Source organism: Podarcis muralis, chromosome 6, assembly GCF_964188315.1.
Source record: "Podarcis muralis chromosome 6, rPodMur119.hap1.1, whole genome shotgun sequence".
Lineage (NCBI taxonomy): Eukaryota > Metazoa > Chordata > Lepidosauria > Squamata > Lacertidae > Podarcis > Podarcis muralis.
In genome coordinates, this window is record NC_135660.1 from 74645841 (window position 1) to 74665244 (window position 19404).

At 41.0% G+C, this 19404-nt stretch overlaps 1 protein-coding gene across 2 annotated transcripts in view; it reads right to left on the reverse strand.

Moving 5' to 3' along the window:
* BICC1 (BicC family RNA binding protein 1) overlaps positions 1-19404 on the reverse strand; it is a 109629-nt gene that overhangs the window by 58051 nt on the left and 32174 nt on the right. For both annotated transcript variants that reach the window (XM_028729303.2, XM_028729304.2), the window contains exons 2-3: positions 14003-14049; positions 4878-4947 (exon numbers count right to left, since the gene is read on the reverse strand). In XM_028729303.2, the coding sequence (XP_028585136.2) occupies positions 4878-4947; positions 14003-14049 (117 nt within the window). The remainder of the gene's footprint in view (positions 1-4877; positions 4948-14002; positions 14050-19404) is intronic.

The window sequence follows — 19404 nt, forward strand, 5'->3', positions numbered from 1 at the left end:
ATTAGGAGTGGGTTTTGTTGTTTTCCAAGCTTATCGACAAGGCACTAAAGGTAAAGGGACCCCTGACCATTAGGTCCAGTCGCAGACGACTCTGGGGTTACGGCACTCATCTTGCTTTAGTGGCCGAGGGAGCCGGTGTACAGCTTCCGAGTCATGTGGTCAGCATGACAAGCCGCTTCTGGCGAACCAGAGCAGCGCACGGAAATGCCGTTTACCTTCCCGTTGGAGCGGTACCTATTTATCTACTTGCACTTTGAACTGCTAGGCTGGCAGGAGCAGGGACCAAGCAACGGGAGCTCATCCTGTCACAGGGATTCAAACCGCCGACCTTCTGATCGGCAAGCCTAAGCTCTGTGGTTTAACCCACAACACCATCCACGTCCCTAACAAGGCACTAGGGAGGCTTAAAAAGCAGCCTGATGGCAAGTTGATCTAGTGATGAAAAGCAGCCACAACTGCCTCTAGCAGTCAGCCTCACCAACAGTGAAAAAAAAGGAAACCAATTGTTTAGTAGAAGTGTTATACTTTACTATGCACTTAGTACGACACAGGAAACCATAGAGGAAATTCAAGCCAAAATAAATGAAATGTACAAATTCAAACTCATATTTCAGAGTCTTAAGCAACAGCCTTTAGCTACAGCTAATTATTTCTATTTCTATTTCTATTTGCTATGAAGAGCAAAACCCTTTAAATCATTTCCCCATTGACATGCTTAATGTTCAGACTTCACTTATGCAACCCATCTTCTCACCATTCCTTAAACTGTGTAGACAACTTTGTTAAGAATTACAGATGAGATACGTATCACTGGAATATTTTCATTGTGGTTGTATTTAGAAGGGATGGGGTGGAAAGGGAGAAACTGCCAAGTAACATGCCCCTCTCGGGACAGCAAACTTCTGCCTTCTCTAACACACAGCCATGAAATGGATTTTTAAAGTGTTGAGAGTTGGCCAAGAGAGGATAAGAAAGTCAATGTGAGGATGTGCATCGGGGAAGAGTTTTCTGTTCTGAAGCAAGTTAGTCTGTTAGGGAAATAGTAAACCAACTGGATCTAAGAATGAAAACTGGATTCGAGGCAAGTATGGTTCACAATCATCCCTCCTCCGGTCCATCCAGCTTTGACCATCACACCCCGATTTCTATCCAAGGCTGGTGGCACAAACGTTTTCAAATGCAAAGTGGTTTTCATAACACGACGCAACCTGTGTGTTCTGTTCACACACACACACATATATTTCCAAACACTACATTATGCTGTGAAGACCATGTTGCAGCATCACCATACTTTCACATATTTACAGTGTGAGTTCAGTGCCATGAACCATACTGAAAGCAAATTCACTGGTTAAGCCCATCCAGCTATTTGCTTAAAAAGAAAAAAAGAGAGAAAAAACCCTTCACTTAACTGTGCGCAAGCTGCCAAATTCTTTGGAAAGAATCATTTTACAGAACTGGATTCTGTATATGTTAGTCCCCTAGGGTAGACGAAGTCTTTTGACATTTAGAAATAAAGAATGATCCAACAGAAAGGCTCATGTTAAAAAACACACCTAGAGATAAATAGCATACAACTCTTAGATGACTGATTGCAAAAACAACTAAAATTGCTTGTTTTAGAGATTCTCACCCAACTGTCTAACCTTAAGAAAAAGGTATTTGCTACAAGAAGACACTACAAAAAAGATACAAAACAATAAATTGGCTTTAAACTTATGGGTTCTCTCTTAACAGGTGGGGAGGTCTTTATGCAGACATTAACTGTTAAGATGCTTTATAGACTAGCTGATGAACATTACAGGCCTAAAATATCCCCAGCCTGAATTTCAACGATTGAGTCAACATGCAAGCCCAGCTCTAGCTGCCCTGTATGTAAAATTCCAAACTATATAATTCCCACAGATGTCACCACTATCACTTATGCATCTTATATGTCAATGTCCTTAAACAGACCCCAGTACAGGACACTCTTCTGTGACACATGCACATCTGGTTGTTGTTATAAAAGAGAAGCGCTGCAATAATTTATTAATGCAATTACCAACTAATCTTTCACGTTCTCATCAAACTGGATGACAATAACTACTTCCCACCAAATGAACATGGGAAACAAGAGGCTTCATAGAGAAGAATAACAGTAGAAGACCTAACTCGTGTACTCCTTGAAGTCCCTTTTTATAACAATCTTCCAAACAATTACATCCACCCATGGTTAAGATCACAGAAGGGAAGGTCGTCTCTTGCAAAGACCTGTTTTTTGTTGTCTGATGTGGAGAGGTACATATATTTTAGAACATCCCAATTTCTTGCCAAGGCTTTACAGATTTGTGTAATAAAAGTTAAAGGGGGGATGGAAAATGATTTATCCACTAAAGGTCGGGGAGCAGAAATGTAAACCACTATTATTATTATTATTATTATTATTATTATTATTATTATTATTTGTGTGTGTGTAATGGCTGTTCACTAAACACAATAAACCAAAAAGACTGACAGAAGAACAACAACAGGATGGCCAATTCATACTTCAGTAACCCCCAACTGGACTACTGCAACACTCTCTGGGTGGGGATGCTCTTGAAAAAGAGCCCACTACTGTTAATTGGTCCAAAACGGTGGATCCAAATAGAGTGCATCACTCCCATTGTCTATAACCTCCATTGGTTTCCTGTTCATTTCCAGGTTCAATCAAGGTGCTGGTCACCTTTAAGCCCCAAATGGACCTTCTACCATAATGTGCTCTCTCATAATGTGCTTTCAACAACTGTTCTAATTGTCCCCAGCTTCTTAGGTTTCACAGGAGGACATGAGGAACAGAGTGTTATCGACTGTAGCAGTGATGTTCAGTGGCAGAGCTTTGCATGCGAAAGATCTAAAGTTTAATCCTTGAGTGCTTTCAGGCAGGGCTGGGAACAACTGCCAGAAATGCTGCAAAGCCACTGCCAGTTGGTGCAGCCAATACTAAACTGGATAGACCAGTGGTCTAAGGCAGATCCCTATATTCCAAATGCTTTCCCTAGGGATGCCCACATGGCCCCATCACCACCAGCTTTCAACCCCAAGTGAAGATTCTGATTCCTTTAAAGAAGGGTTTCCCAAACTTGATTCTCCAACTCCATTTGGACTATAGTTCCCACCATCCCTGACCACTGTTCCTGCTAGCCAGGGATGATGAGAGTTGTAATCCAACAACAACTGGAGACCCAAGTTTGAGAAACCCTGCTTCAAAGAGATGCCTTGCAGAAGCTGGATGATGGGAAGTTTTGCTGTCATCTGTCGTTTATTTCAACCCAACAGCTGGACAGAAATTTTGCTTTTTGTTTCTGTTTTACTGCTGATTAACTGCATTTTCTGGCATGATCTGCTGTGACAGATGATTTTGTTATAGCATTTTATAATGCCATTCTGGTGCTGCTCCAACTGTTTCTATACTGTTAGCTGCTCTGTTATTTGCTAGTGATGAAATACTGGACATAAGTTTTCAAAATAAGAAAGTCAAAATATGAATGTTTTCTGTGATTTCCCAGATGCTACTGAAAAATCAGATTGAGCCATTTCGTTTTCAACCTAACACACCTTTTGTATGTATAAAGCAAATAAGCAGCTTGCACATAGTTAATGTTATAGTTTACTCAAATTTGATTTAAAATAAAATAAATAATAATAGTAATAATACTTTGTTCTTGCCCAGTTTCCCCAAAAACATACTGATTAATTTACAGCACATGAAGACATGGAACTACACTGATTTCAAACATGGCATTAATTTAAGTACGTTTTTTTTTGCAAATAAAATAAAATAAAATAAAATGGGGCAGAGTAACCATTTTTATTCAAGTCTGAACAGCAAAAGATGTTATTTTCTTAGAATGGCCCATCACTGCATCTTCATTCTCTCTCTACAAAAACTCATGTGAATACATCTTTACAGGAAAATATATGAGCTGTATTTCTGCACAACAGAACATTCTCTCCTCCTCCTGCTCACATGCCCCTAAATATACCCTGAGGGACCCCCCAATCCTGCAGAGTAGTTTGTGGAGCCAGGGGCTGGAATACCCCTGCATTCATGCTAATCCCTGCACTAATGCAACTATTTAGTTGAATACTGCCCCTTACGTCCTGTCAGTGCAGTGTAATCCACGAGGTTACTGAATAGGTTGGTGTGCACATCTGTCTGCATTCAACTATAAAAACACGTCTGCAAACTTGCAGCTGAAAAGACACTACCACTCAGGCCACAGAATAATAGCTGGATTTAAAAATCTGATTCCTGTTCTTGGAAAGTACTGTCTGATCAGGACCAAAAGCTTGCTCATAATGTGGTGTTTAATCACAAAGCACTAGCAGGAGCCAGCTATGGCACAATCTTCTGCTTCCCTCACCCACACACCCTGCTTTCTAGCATTAAGATGTTTGGTGTCTTAGATCACTAGAACACAGTAGATAATTCTAATGTTTGATATTATTATGAAAGTTTCAACATCTCAGTAGTCGCTATAGCATGTTAACAACCTTGAGGTACTACTAAAAAGGTTCAGCTTTTCTGTGTATTCAGCTCTCAGGTATTCAACAGCTTTGTCAATAGCATCACTAGGTGGAGAAGTTAGCAACCAGTTTTTACAAACTGATGCTTATAAGTACTAAAATGCCTTGGAGAATTAGGCCATACACATGAAGCTGAATTTGCAGCATTTACAGGCTCTAGAATAGGTGCTGGCAAATCTGGAAATGCAACCAAACAGGTAACAGGCAGAGTATACTTTTTAGATACAAGAAATTCAGCACACATTTACATACTTATGTAGATTGGTTTTGTTGTGACTGTCATAGAATGTGCATCCAAATTACCATAATCTTACAAAATATTTTACCTTTCTTTGATTTTGCACCAATCTTCAGCTTGGATGGCCAAGCAATCTGAGTGTTTGTTTCTTCCATAATCTGTTAAAAGGACAACAAAAAATTCAGTTTAAAATACGTTACCCTTTGTACTTTACTGCTGACGGGAGCAATATCTGGTAGTTTTGAACTGCTAACATGTTACCAAGGAATACCAAGATAATCAGATGTTTGAAGATTAACCAAATGTAGCTTCAATGGAAATTATGACAAACTAATTCCAGTTGTCCCCCCCAATCCCCATTACAATATTTGTTTTCTGTATTTGCAGAGACCCAATCCTCCTACTTTTAAAAAACAGCAGGGAAGACTCAAACTTGCAGGCTCCTTTAACAATCCTAAAGAGCTTTGTTTACTTTAAATATTCCTAGTTCTCATAGTGGGGGAAATGCTGTTGCATTCAGGTCCAGTTTACAGGTGCCCTTCTATAGGCATTTGGTTGAATACTGTGAGAGCAGGATTAAGTCCTTTGGCCTGATCCAACAGGGCTCTTCTTCTATTCTTATGTGTGCCTCAGCTGTTTGAATTTGGGAATGCTGACCTAAAAAAAAAAAAAATCTAGTTTCCAGTACCGTAGTTGCAAGAACATATGACTGTAGTTACAATTAAAGAAATTTCAGGTGCATCCTTTGCTGGCCCATTAGAGCAAAAGCTTTTAAACACATACTCCTAAAAATCCCGTAGTCCATGTTTATTTCTACTGCCTATATCAATAGAATTCTTTAAAGCCACTATTTCCAGAGCAGGGTGCCATGTGGAAAAAAGGAGAAATGTCAGCCAAGGCTTAGTACACTTTGCTTTGTATGGATTTCAGCTGCCATGGGATAATAAATTGCAGATGGAAGACCATTTCCAAACGAGTGAAATTCTACCATGACACGCTTCCTATTCCTGAGAATTCCCAAACCCAGATGTGAAATAAGAAATCCAGTGGAATTAAGTTAGAATGCTAAGTCCTTCAGGTCTCTGTGGGATTTCAGCTGACAGACAAGAGATGGAAGCATGCACAGGTCCTGACTTCCAAAATTTTAAACTGTTTGAAATAAATAGGCTGGCAGAGCAATACTTCCTATCTGCCCAACTGGCATAAATGCGACCTTCTCAGTGGTTACTTCCATGCCAGCTGGGTCCACACAAAGGTTTTCTAGCAGCATGTTTAGTATATCACATTTGACAACCCCCAAGAAGTTGGGCACCATTTTACGGCGTGCTAAAATATGCTGTTAGAGAGGATCTATGTGAGCAGAAACCTTTTACATCAGCAGGCTGGCTAACCTAAGGCCCTTCACATGGACTCCAGCCACATCAGTTCTAAGTCAACACGGCCAATGGTCAGGGATGAAAGCAATTGAAATCGGTGTTAGAAATTAGCTAGGTACTTTTTGCTACTGGCACGGGTCCAGCTGCAGCCACAATGGGAGATCTCCAGATGCCAGGTTGACGACTGACATCTCCATCTGGCTGGCCCCTCCAGCTTTCTTAAGCAGGCAAGCAGAATAGTTTATTCACTGCATTTATATCCCAGTTTCTTCTCCAATGAGTAGATGGTTCACCCCCTTCTCAGGTTAATCCCTACAATAACCCTGTGAGGTAGGTTAAGAGGTGTGACTGTCCCAAAGTCACCCAGTGAGCTTCACGACTGATCTCCCAGGTCCTAGTCTGACATCTAACCACTACACCACACTGGCTACCTAGAGTACTTCTGCTATGGTACTTCTATAAACTAGGTAGGAAAATAAATATGGGGAAAGCAAAATGTCATCTGGAGAAGGATCTGAAATATTTTCCTTGGCGCTTGAATTTGCTTTATTCTAGATTGTTTTATTTGATGTTTTAATGTGTTGTAAACTGCTCTGAGATTTTTTTTCTTTAAAATATAAGGCAGTATACTAATGAAATGAAAAGAAATAACAATAATAAAAACTCCATGGAGGAAAAAATGTCATCTGATATTCCTTTGTGGTGACATTCCTTTGTTCCTGAGCTTAAGAGTACATGAGAAAATTACATCGGTAATTTTCAGTGGCTATGAACAAGTTTAAAAGGGACGTGGGTGGCACTGTGGGTTAAACCACAGAGCCTAGGGCTTGCCGATCATAAGGTCGGTGGTTCGAATCCCCACGACGGGGTAAGCTCCCGTTGCTCAGTCCCTGCTCCTGTCAACCTAGCAGTTCGAAAGCACATCAAAGTCCAAGTAGATCATTAGGTACCACTCCAGAGGGAAGGTAAACGGCGTTTCCATGTGCTGCTCTGGTTCGCCAGAATGCTGGCCACATGACCCGGATACACCGGCTCCCTCTGCCAATAAAGCGAGATGAGTCCCGCAACCCCAGAGTCTTCTGCGACTGGACCTAATGGTCAGGAGTCCCTTTACCTTTACCTTATGAACAAGTTTAAACTTTGAACGAACATGCATGTTATAAACTCATTCTTAAATACACATCATCTTCATGGATGCAAGTGCAATATCACCACAGGCTCTAAAACTGCCTTCACGCTAGTCAGTGGTTGCGTAAGCACTTGAGTGAGTTCTTCTGCCCACATCTATGGAACACCTACTACACTGCCAATATGTTTGCCTACCATTCCCAAACATGTTGAACACAACACAGTTAGCTGCAAACGAGAGCGATGCACTTGGAGAAATGAAATCAGAGTTGAGATTTTAAAAGTTTAAACGGGTATCTTGAAAGGTTTTTAACAAAGAGCCAATGCTAACACAGGCCCATTTCCAATGCACAGATGGGAGTGGATCACAGTTACTTTGAATCAAGAAACAACAATTCAGTGTTGTACAGAAAGTGGGTTAAACTAGATTACTTCATTATTTTTCATCACGTAAAACCTTTGGGTGTACTTAAGTTGGCCAAGATATTCTGTGTTTGACCTTTACAGGATGCAACCTTTTTTTTTTTTTTAAACTGGAAGAGTCTGAGGGGAAGTTTAACTCACATTTATGCTCTTGCTTGCAAGTAAGTTGGGAACCTGATCTTGGCTAGCAGGCCTGGAAGTGGTGAGATTTAGAGGTGGTGCCGTGGTTAATAGTGTTGGATTGGACCTGGGAGACCAGTTGCAATGAGCATTTGCACATGAGGATGACAGGTGGAAACATGCAATCCTCCAGACTCGCTGCCAAATCCTATCCCAGGTAATGCTACACAACACCTCTGCAGCGAACTGTTTTGGAAGCCAGGGCAGAGCACATTCCATATAGAAGACTATTTAAGGCAACTACATAAACAGGGTTTAAGCCGGTTGGGTAAGTTACAGAGTTCTCATATCCAAGATAGCTCCTAATTCATAGTTTTAGTAGCCTGGGTTTGGCACAGTATATTATGAACCAGATTAGCATTTAATTTAGCTCTGAAAGGAGTCATTAGCGGCTCTTGTGAAGCAGCATGTCTGCTCAGCATTCAGCCAGTCAGATTTCCATCCACTACAATCATTTCAACACATTATTTTAAGCAGCTTAAGCTTTATAAACTTAAACAAAACCAAATGATTGCTACTAAACAAAGTGATTCAGACGTCTGGCTTAATCTACATCCCTACATATAAAATCCACTAGAATATCTAGGCAAGTTAGATACAAAGGAGCTTTGCACATTAAAATGATTTCCGAATATCTACTAAAAATGCTGTATATTGTTATGCAGGCCCCAGAAATGAATACACTGAATGATCAGGCTCATGAAAATCCTTGTCAGCCACTACATTGGGTTGTGTGTGTGTGTGTGTGTGTGTGTGTGTGTGAGAGAGAGAGAGAGAGAGAGAGAGAGAGAGGGAGAGAGAGAGAGCGAGAACTATTCCTGCTCACTCAATTCATCCTCATTTTTATTGCAGACAGATTGCATGGGCATACACAGGGCAACATTCAGACATGGGGAATATTGCATTAGCATTCCTGATGAAGCTAGTACTTCTGTCCCATTTCCTAATGTTCCTTTCACACTGAAGCACCAGGTGTGTTATGGAACTTTGGCTTTTTGAGCGCTATACCAGCATGTCACACTAAATTTCATTCACACCAGTGGGTGAGGTATGACACAACAACTGCCATTGTACAATGTCGCTACTCCCACACCCTTTCCTCACATGCATGTTTCTGTTCCGTCATGAAAACTGCATGAAAGAACTGGTATGGCACCCAAATTTCATTACTTTGCACCAATAGTTTTTTGGGTTAAGGGGATAGCAAATGGTCCCCCCCCCCCTTTCTTCTGGGAACAAGTAACATGGAAATGAGCACTGAACATGCACTATATTCTGTTCATTTTCCTGAAGTGGCTCTTACGTCATGTGAAAGCTCAACTCATGTAGAAATTAACAGTTACAGAAGCATCAGAGAAATGTTGGGGAAAACCTGCTGTCTCAATGAAGCCACACATAAACACATTTCTTTCTTCATGTGTGTGCATATGTGCCAATTCATGCAACACATTTTCCATGCAACCGTGAGACTCACTCTGATGGAGCTTTGTTGTGAAATGGCTCTAGATGGTGCAATCTGCCCAACCTAATTCACTCAATTTCTAATCAGGAAAGCTGACCACTGACCACCAATAGCATAAAAAAGTTAGAGGAAGCTAATAGGTCAGGTCTGAGAATAAGTAACATTATTGAACCAGATTTATATACCACTTTAGCATCAAACCCCCTAAGCGGTTTACATAAACACTAAAAGTATCAATAAATTAGATGTTAGAAACAAGTTGGCCTTAAATAAAATATCAAAGTAAATGCAGCCTAATTATCGTTCCCCCCTCCATGAAGGCTTTTTTCCTTGCTCTTTTGGTGTGCTTGAGACATCTGATGCTCTCTGTTGTTGCCTGGGAACCTGGACCCTATTCACCCCTATGCTGTGTGAGTGTGTTACACACTGTGTTAGAAACTCAGATATATAAGCTAGGTATCAAATGGCTTCTTAAACCAGAGTTACAGTCGCCAAAACGGAATGCCTAGTTGCCATTTTTAGGCTAGACAGCTTGATAATTGCATTTTTCAATATGACTTTTTGGTTCCTGAAATTCATTCTGCTTGTGTAGATAAAATATAGCAGGTAGAATTCTACAGGATGTGTTGCTAGTGTGTGAAAGCAGTCAAGATCCAAGGACCCCCAGACACGCACCTCCAGATGGCGGTGGTGTCAGGCACTATCCAGGTGCCTGAGCACTTGGTCACAAGTGGCTGGTAGCCAGGTGCAAAACATACCTGGTGCCTGGCAAATTTTGAACACTGGTCACATGATTATCCCCAAATGTGCGGGTTTATCTGGAAGCATCCAAACTTGGAATCAGGGGCTTGCTGAAAACCTTTCCATGCCACCAAGATTATGCCAGAAATTAAGCAGACAATCTTTCTGTAGTAGCTGATGATCTCCTATATTATTATTTTTTACATAGATTTATTGTATATAGTTGTTGCAAACTGTCTTGATTTTTTTATTATATAGCAGTATTTTTATATATATAAATAAACTGAAAATGACTCATTGCTTGCATTAAAGCCAGAAACATTAATGCAATACGGAAGTTTTTCTTCACACAGCACGTAGCTAAACTGTGGAACTCACTTCCCCGGGAGGCAGTGATGGCCACCAAAACACGCAGCATGACACTTACAGAAGTGCCTTGGTATAAAGCAGGGCCTGTAAATACTCATGAAACAAAGCCACAAAATTAGTCAAGACATGGAAGCACTCTAGCATCAAGGTGGCATAGATCAAGATGACTCATCTTCCTGAACGTACCAGTTGAATTCATGTTATTCCAAGGGCTGTTTCCACACATGCCACAGCAACAAACCTGGGATGCCCCCCCCCCAAAGTGTTCTATGTGGTCAGCCACTCAAAGCTCTGGTGCATGTGATACACATCTGCAACATCTGTTTATCATATTCTCATTGCGTTTTTTAGAGCTTTATCTAAGCTTTAAGCCCACACCAGAAATGATAAGAAAATAATGCAGTTATCTGTGAGCATCCATTAATTTTGGCTTCTTGTTATGCTGCCTCCATTCCTGTAGATTCTGAAGTGTCTTTCTCAGACTTACAGGAAACCAAACTGAACAACCACCATCCTCATGAGAAATAAACAAAACTGAGTATGATGCCCCCACTTCTTTCTTCATTGCACAACAACCAAAGACGCCCCTCCCTATTTCACAAGTCATCTCTCCAAGCAAGTGCCCCTTGTGAAAGAGTTTCCAGTTTGGGAAACAACAACTGGGCATTGTTGCCTGAAGCCACTGTATCATATTTCTTCCTACTTACTACGTTTCCATTCTGTGCAACTTCTCTCTCCACAAAATTGACTATTTCACATGAGAAGTTAAACAGACTGAAGGAAACTCTGCAAACAAGACAGCAAGAATGCCACGAACAACTACCCAAAGAACTGTTCTAAAATTCTTGATGGACATACCCGAGTGCTCCCTTCAAAAACTTTGCCATTTCATAATCTTCAAAATGCAAGCTTCTTGAACAAATTTGTATTTTCCTGTAACCCACAGATGAACAACAAACATTTTTGCCTAGCAATGTCAGCTAACCACAAGCAATGGATCTCTAAAATCTGTTTGAATGTATTATGTAATATGAGTAGCTTTAAAAACCAACATCCATAAACAGAGGCTGACAAGAGTGGATAGAGAGGTTTGTAGTTGGGAGCCTGGAAGAGATGGGTTCAGGACTGAACACTATCAAACTCCCAGGGTGGTCCCAAGGTAAAAAAAATTATCCCTCAGCTTCAGCAGCTCACCTGTAAAGCTCAACCATCACCACCTACCTCGATGGGCAAAACAACATAGAAGAAATAGGGGAGTGCTGTGAAAAATGCTATCTCCTATATCTCTCCTTGCTAACCTACAACATTAACCATGTGTTTTCACACTATCATTATGTTTATCATAAAAAAGGGAAAGGACTCCTGACAGTTAAGTCCAGTCGCATATGACTCTGGGGTTGCGGCGCTCATCTCGCTTTACTGGCCGAGGGAGCCGGTGTTTGTCCGCAGACAGTTTTTCCGGGTGATGTGGCCAGCATGACTAAGCCGCTTCTGGCAAAACCAGAGCAGTGCATGGAAACGCCGTTTACCTTCCCGCTAGAGCGGTACCTATTTATCTACTTGCACTTTGACAGGCTTTTGAACTGCTAGGTTGGCAGGAGCTGGGACAGAGCAACAGGAGCTCACCCTGTCACGGGGATTCGAACCGCGACCTTCCGAGTGGCAAGCCCAAGACTCAGTGGTTTACACCACAGCGCCACCTGCATCACTATGTTTATCATAGTGATACTCAATAATGAAAAGCAGGGAAGAAGAAAGTAGATCCTGAGTCTCCTGCCTAAAAGTTTACCTGCTGCACAGCACTGACTGTCCCTGATGTTGGAGACAATGGAATGGATTCAGAGTGTGTTATGTTGGGGGGGTTGGCTGATTTCAATGGAAACTTCAATGGAAGTTTCACTCATGACCTGCTTGTCTGCAGTTGACTTCAATGGAACCAAAGTTCAACTAGTTCACTCTGGATTCAGCCCAATGTATCTCAGCTGAACAGAATGGTTCAACTAATGCTCTAGGGTATTTGAGGTTGACCTCAAGTGCATCTGTAACGTATGAAAATCCTGAAATTTTATTGGGCTTCCCAAATGTGATCACTGATGCATCACAAAATTGTTGCATATCATTAGTCCAGCCTTATGCAATGTCATGGAAGAAGAACAGGGTTCCAATCTTAGTGAAGTGTTAAGGCTGTCTCTCCACTGTATTAGGAAAAGTATGTGTTGAATAACTGAGAAGTGAGTAAACAAACAGCCACAGTACAGCCACAATTTAATATTGCCATTTCTGTTTTTAACTGTAGATGAATGTTACATACTGAAATAAAAGGTGTAAACTCTGAAAATCTTTTTTTGTAAGCGTGTTTGAAACATACTGGGATGTGGGTGGCGCTGTGGGTTAAACCACAGAGCCTAGGGCTTGCCGATCAGAAGGTCGGCAGTTCGAATCCCCATGACGGGGTGAGCTCCTGTTGCTCGGTCCCTGCTCCTGCCAACCTAGCAGTTCGAAAGCACGGCGGGAAGGTAAACGGCGTTTCCGTGCACTGCTCTGGTTCTTCAGAAGCAGCTTACTCATGCTGGCCACATGACCCAGAAGCTGTACACCAGCTCCCTCGGCCAATAAAGCGAGATGAGCACCGCAACCCCAGAGTCGGCCACGACTGGACCTAATGGTCAGGGGTCCATTTACATTTTATTTGAAACATACTATCAGGTGGAGAGAGGCAGTCTCATGAACAATACTCTACAATATAAGACCAACCCCTTTTCATATGAATGGATTGAGGGGGTGGGGCTGTTCTCATGTTAAGCTTTTTGAGAGATCCCGTTTGGGAGAGGGAAAGGGGTGAGTGGAAACCACAAATCATGGCTGACTTGTAAGTCAAGCCAGAGTCTGTGAACCCCAGTACAAATGTTCTTAAACCTACCTACTGCAGAACTGCAAAGCTGTGCTTTAAAATTAACCCTCAGAATTCCATTGCCTGTGTGCTAAAGGAAAGAATACCTTTCAAATACTTCAGAAAACCATACAAGTATAAAAACATGTAAACCCACTCCCCTTAAACACAGAAATTACCCCTCCCTGATCATTCATATCAGAGGCCAATTCTAACGTTTAAATACTAGCTTTTAACAGCATCACATTTTGGAAACAACAGAAAGGGCTGACTAATCCTAATCCAGATCTGAAACATGTATTCTCCAACCCAAGATTCCTTGGGTTGAGCTGTGGCCGCCACAGTGAAGGCTTCAGCTAGAAATGACTTCTCTGTTCTCCAAGCAAGGGCAGAAAGGCCAGACTCAGTGTATTTATACCAGGCTTGGTTAATCCAGTTCCTAATTCCTATTCCTCACTACACCTGAAAATTGCACTGGAGACTAAATGCACAGGCATACGCATACAATAGGTCATAACCAAGTCACATGTCATATGGTCCATGCTCCAGAGATAATTTACCTAAACTATCAATCACCATGCCTTCAATTATAGTGATCAATGTAATATTGTTAGACAGAGATGACTAAGTGCAGTTTTGCTTACCTTCTGAAAAAAGTCTTCTCCACTTTTGCCTTTTCCTTCAGCAGCAGCTGAAAATAAAATGACACACCATTAAACATATGCAACACCTGTCATGCCATGTAGCATTTTCCTACATGCATGAATTTTATCTCAGCTTAAGGCAATTCTGGTTATGTCTCTCCTTGGGTGCTTTCACAAAGATACTTAAAGCACTGTTGACCCCAGTTTGACAAGGGTGGCAACCCATCCATCACGAGAATTTCCTTGAAAAAGTTACTATGGCAGTGCTGCTAAAAATGGGAACCACTTCTGTCTGGAAGCAGAAGAGGTTTTGCACAGCAATTAATCCTGCACATATGCTGGCAACCTCCTTTATGGAAAATATGGTTGGGGAGAAAAGGAGAATGTACCACAGGATGCTTTGTGGTTAACAAAAACTTTGATTTCTGCCATATTCCCTTGTACTTAACGTGGAGGAAATGACTTTCCAAAGAACTGATGGGGAACTGTCAATGGGGAAAGATTATTGAAATGGGTGTCGTGGTGGGAGAGATCAAGATCCAAAATGCAATTGGATAGTCTCATTTCATAAAGCCAATGGCATAGATACCCCTGTGTACAGCTAGTTCAGCTCATTTTCAACATTTTTGGATATGGTCATTTAAATTTGAGAAACATGATTGGTTTCTCTATTACACTAAAACTGGTGCTCTCTAACAGACTCACGTGCCTATAGAGATCTGGGCAGGCAGCCTGCATCTCTTCAAGCCCAGGGTGGGAATCCCTAAAGTTACTTAGTATTTGCTCAGGGTATTTTCCCACTTTCTTTGAACAGCACACCACAATGACTGCAGTGTCACAGAAGCTGCCTTTCAACTATGGTCCACTCAGTTTCAACTATGGTTTTCTATACAGAGGGCTTTAATTTAATGAACTGAAGCCTAAAACTGTCTAGGGTGCACAAAAATTATAGTATGGTTCTTTGGATCTTAGCCTAGGGCTAGATGTAATCTAATGTTTTACTTTGGCTTTTGCATCTAAAATATGCCAGTCTTTGAACTTCCTTCAATGAGCAAACCAAGTGTGTCTGTACATTTGAAAGTATTCTGTTACACATCACTCACACAGCTTAGCCCCTTTATTTAACCATAAAGATACAGTTTCTGAGATGCTCCTTTTGATCATCTCGTTTTGAAAATGAAATTTACCAAACAATTCCAATATGCTTTATAAAACAGTTGCGGTTACTGACCATTGGTGATTATTTTAATGACAAACTAGGACTAACTAGTTGTTCTTCAGAGTGGGAAAACCAGTTTTTCTAGCAAATGCTATGATAACATTGAAACCCATGGTACATATGCTAAAAAGACAAAGCAGGAAAAGTTCATGATCTCAGGTACCAGTGCCAACTTCAACTTAAAACTTGCTAGGGGATGGAGGAGGCAGGCTAGCATAGCGCTGGACTGAAAATATTTGCGTTTTCTAGACATGAGTTTAGACACTGGAATACCCAGGAACCTCTCAAAGCTTATTGTTGTTCTTCAAAATATACTACCGTGCCACACATAACAAAGACTAGCAAGATATAATGAATTTTGGCAAGACTTTATCCATGCAGAGGAACATTAACAGTGTTCGGTAGCTACTGAACTGAAGTTTCAGATCTATTGTTGCAGATAGCCATTTAAGAGAGGAGAGTTACCATCCTAAACGCAAAAAGAGATTGGAATTTGGAAGAAAGCAGCTCTTTGCTATTGTACCAAGTTGAGCATGCAGGGGCAACTGAAAACAGGCAAGTATTTATTAGCGCTGCAATACGTACGGATTTCCCCGGACATTATTGGGATTTCAAAGGTGGATGTGGTGTCTAGGGAGAGTGGGAATTTCCAGAAGGTGGCAGTTTGTTCTGGATCTTTGGCAAGTAAACCCAAAACAACTTTCAGGGTGTCCTGGTTTTTACTTTTTGAAATATGGCAACCCTATAATAATTAATAGAGCCCACCAGTTTCTCTCATACACTGGCTCAGTATAGCTTTGAGCTATCTTCCTTTCATTTTATGCACATTTCCAATTTAATTAGAATAAATTTCTGCTGCCTTTAGTCAGAAACACATTGCAACATCCACTTAGATGTGATTATAGCTAAAGATTATAGACATTCCCAACAGAACGATACGCAGGGACTGCCACTCAACTATCTTCTAATCCCTTTGATGCACATTCATGTATCTCTTCATCTATCAAGCACTTATGCCCTTTTATATTAAAGTTAAACAAATTCCTGGCCTAGCCTAAACCAACAGTGATCAACTGGCAGTCCTTGGGGTAAATATTGCCCTCCAAACATGAGGATATGGTCTTCCAGGCCCGTTTTATGTCTGGTCCCTACCAAATATGCCAAACTTTACTGTGGCAAATTGAATTTGTTTTCAAAAGAACTAAGGGATTCATGGAATTAATGGGACCTTAGAGCTGGAAGGGATCCTGATGGTCATCTCGTCCAAACCCCTGCAATGCAGGAATCTCAACACAATGTACCCCATCCAATTTGAAACCATAACAGACCCTGCTTAGCTTTGCAAATGTGCTAGCAGTTTTACTGCTGCACCATGCAGTATTCCATGTTACATCTCTCTGGGTTTTATATGAGATGGATATGCACCCCATAATATAAAGAAACTCTACTTTACTTTGTTCTGCTCATGGCTATGAAGCCTGCACACTCCTAAGGGGTTTGTTTGTGTAAGAAAATATACTTCTGGACCGTTGTCTGGTGAATAGGCTAACCACGAAAATTCCAAAATTGACAACCCCTGGCCTAAAGCCTTTACAGCAAGCTATTTTCTCCCACGCACAGACTCCTGCTAACATATGAAATTTAACAGGCCTTGCATTTTTTTCTGTTACAACATTTGTAAAGACTATCAGGCTTTTCCTAAGAAAGCAGTCTATTGTATATAAATGGCAGGTGTGTTGAAAACTATCTATTTCTATTCAAATATATACGTTAAGCAATTTGTATTTTCAGCTTTACTCTTGCGGCTTCCACAGTTATCATGCAATATTGCATTTCACACACTTCTCATTTTCAGCCAATATGGGGCTGCAAAACGCCTATCCAAAACTAACAGGACAAAGTTGAAACAGGTGTTAACTATTATGGCATCCATGAACTTCAAGGTTTTGTCTACTTAACCATGAGAAAGTACTATTGAAAATCCTTGAGATCAAATTTAAATAAATGATCTTGAAATTCTACTTGAGTGTTATTTCAATTCTAGTCTACTGCAGCGGCTTCTAGTATATTTCAAAGAGTGAAGATTTATGAAGCCAAGTTAAATTTTGTGTAAATTTAGAATTGTTGTAGGTCTTTTGAAAGTGTCATTCATCTTTGGACCTGTATTTCTTTCCAAGATTTTTTCATCCGTATTGACACAAACTGCAGAAGCCACCCAGGGGTCATAGTCCCAACACTGTTAAATTAGCACTTCTGGTACTGAGCCAATATGGCCGCCATTCAAATGACCCCTGGTGGGTAAATAGAGCTTACATTATAGAAATCTGGTACCAGAGTATCTTTACTGTATTCCTAGGTTGTATGCAGCTTTTGAATTTATTATTGGACATCTAGGACTTGTGTCAATAGTTCCATCCCCCTTTTCTGTGCCAGTCACCGGCTTCATTTCTAAAAAACCTTGATTAAAGCTCTTTGTTGGAGAACAAGCCATGAGCCTGGGTTTGGAGTTAACAGCCTGGATAACTCAGTTGCTTAGAGCATGATGCTGATAATGCTAAGGTTGCCGGTTCAATCCCCGTATGGGGCAGCTGCTTATTCCTGCATTGCAGAGGGTTGGACTAGATCAGGGGTAGTCAACCTTTTTATACCTACCGCCCACTAATGCATCTTTCTTGATTGTAAAATTTCCTTACTGCCCACCAGAGCTCTATGGAAGGAGGATTCAGCTTGTGTTGTAGAACCCCCTACCGCCCACCTAGAATCCTGAAACGCCCACTAGTGGGTGGTAGGGACCAGGTTGACAACCCCTGGACTAGGTGATTCTTCCAACTCTACAATTCTATGATCTACTAAGCCAGCCTGTGGCTTAGCTGCAAACAGTAGAAGCAGCAGAGGAATGAAGTGCTCACGATTTCAGCTGTTTTAACTTAACTATGGTTTAAAGTGACATGAGAACCAGGCCACTAGCTGAGCTGACTCACACCAAGGATAAATACAAGAATTTTTAATTAGCTACTAACCAAGTTTTCCATTTTTATTTATTTGAAATTACTAGAAACTGATCACAAAGTGCTGTTGCTATGTAGTGAGTTCTACAGAGTTTCTCTCACTCATCCTCACAGCCTTTACTACTAAGACAAAAAAGACCCAGAATGGTATTTGGGGCCAGAAGACTCTCAGCAAATTTAGAGAAGAGCCTGGATTTGTACCAAGATATATGGATTAGTACTAGGGGTATGCAGTGGGTGAATACAAGTCTATAGATGAATTGGGCCAATTCAGATTTTAAAAAAATCAAAATCTGGGGCTTATCCAAGTCAAAATGGGATCCCTCCATCGTGGGTCTCCAACGCTGAAATTATGACAGCCCTAGGAGGTCTGGAAAGTCTCACTTTGGGAATACAGGCAGCAAGTTAAAACAGCTGTTGTTCAAGCATATCCCCTAGAGTATTGTTTTTGCTTCTTGACTCCCCACCCCCTTGTGCTTGATGATTTTTCTATTTCAGAATTCTGGAATTGTTGCTACATTAACTTCCTTGCTTTGTTTTCATATGAGCTGCTTTTCTCTATGTTCTGTACACTGCTCTGGGGGGCCAAAGACCCAGGATATAAGTGAATTTCTAAATAAACCAGCTCATATTTTCACGGAGGTGTGCATTAGGCTCAGAGTGCAGTGAGCTTAGAAAACTTACTTATGTTATACCCTGGACCTGAGTGTCAGATGCCAGCCCTTGAGCATGATACAGGAGTGAAGGAAGGTTTCAGAAGGGTGGGAAATAAGTACATTTCTCCTGCAAATCCCAAACACTGCCACAAGGTTCCTGTTCTAGGCTTGGGATACACTGCAACTGTTTGTGTTATGAGAAAAATAAGTTGAGTTCTTATTGATAGGACCTGTATTGTCCTTAAATTGGCTGTCTTCAATTTATGGCTAACTGACCACATTTGAAACTAGCCCCTCCAAAAGCTTTCCATGTTCAGTCTTTGAAAAAAAAAAAAAACTTATTATTATGCAACTGTATAGCGCAAATTGGGAAGACGTGCCAAAAGTGGGGTGTCCACAGATGTTCAACTATCTTGGCACAAATGTAGCCCTATCTTTTTAAAATCCTGCATATTTTATATACTTGTAAGTCACCTCGAGAAAGATATTGATTTCATAAGTGAATAGAGTTCAGAACCG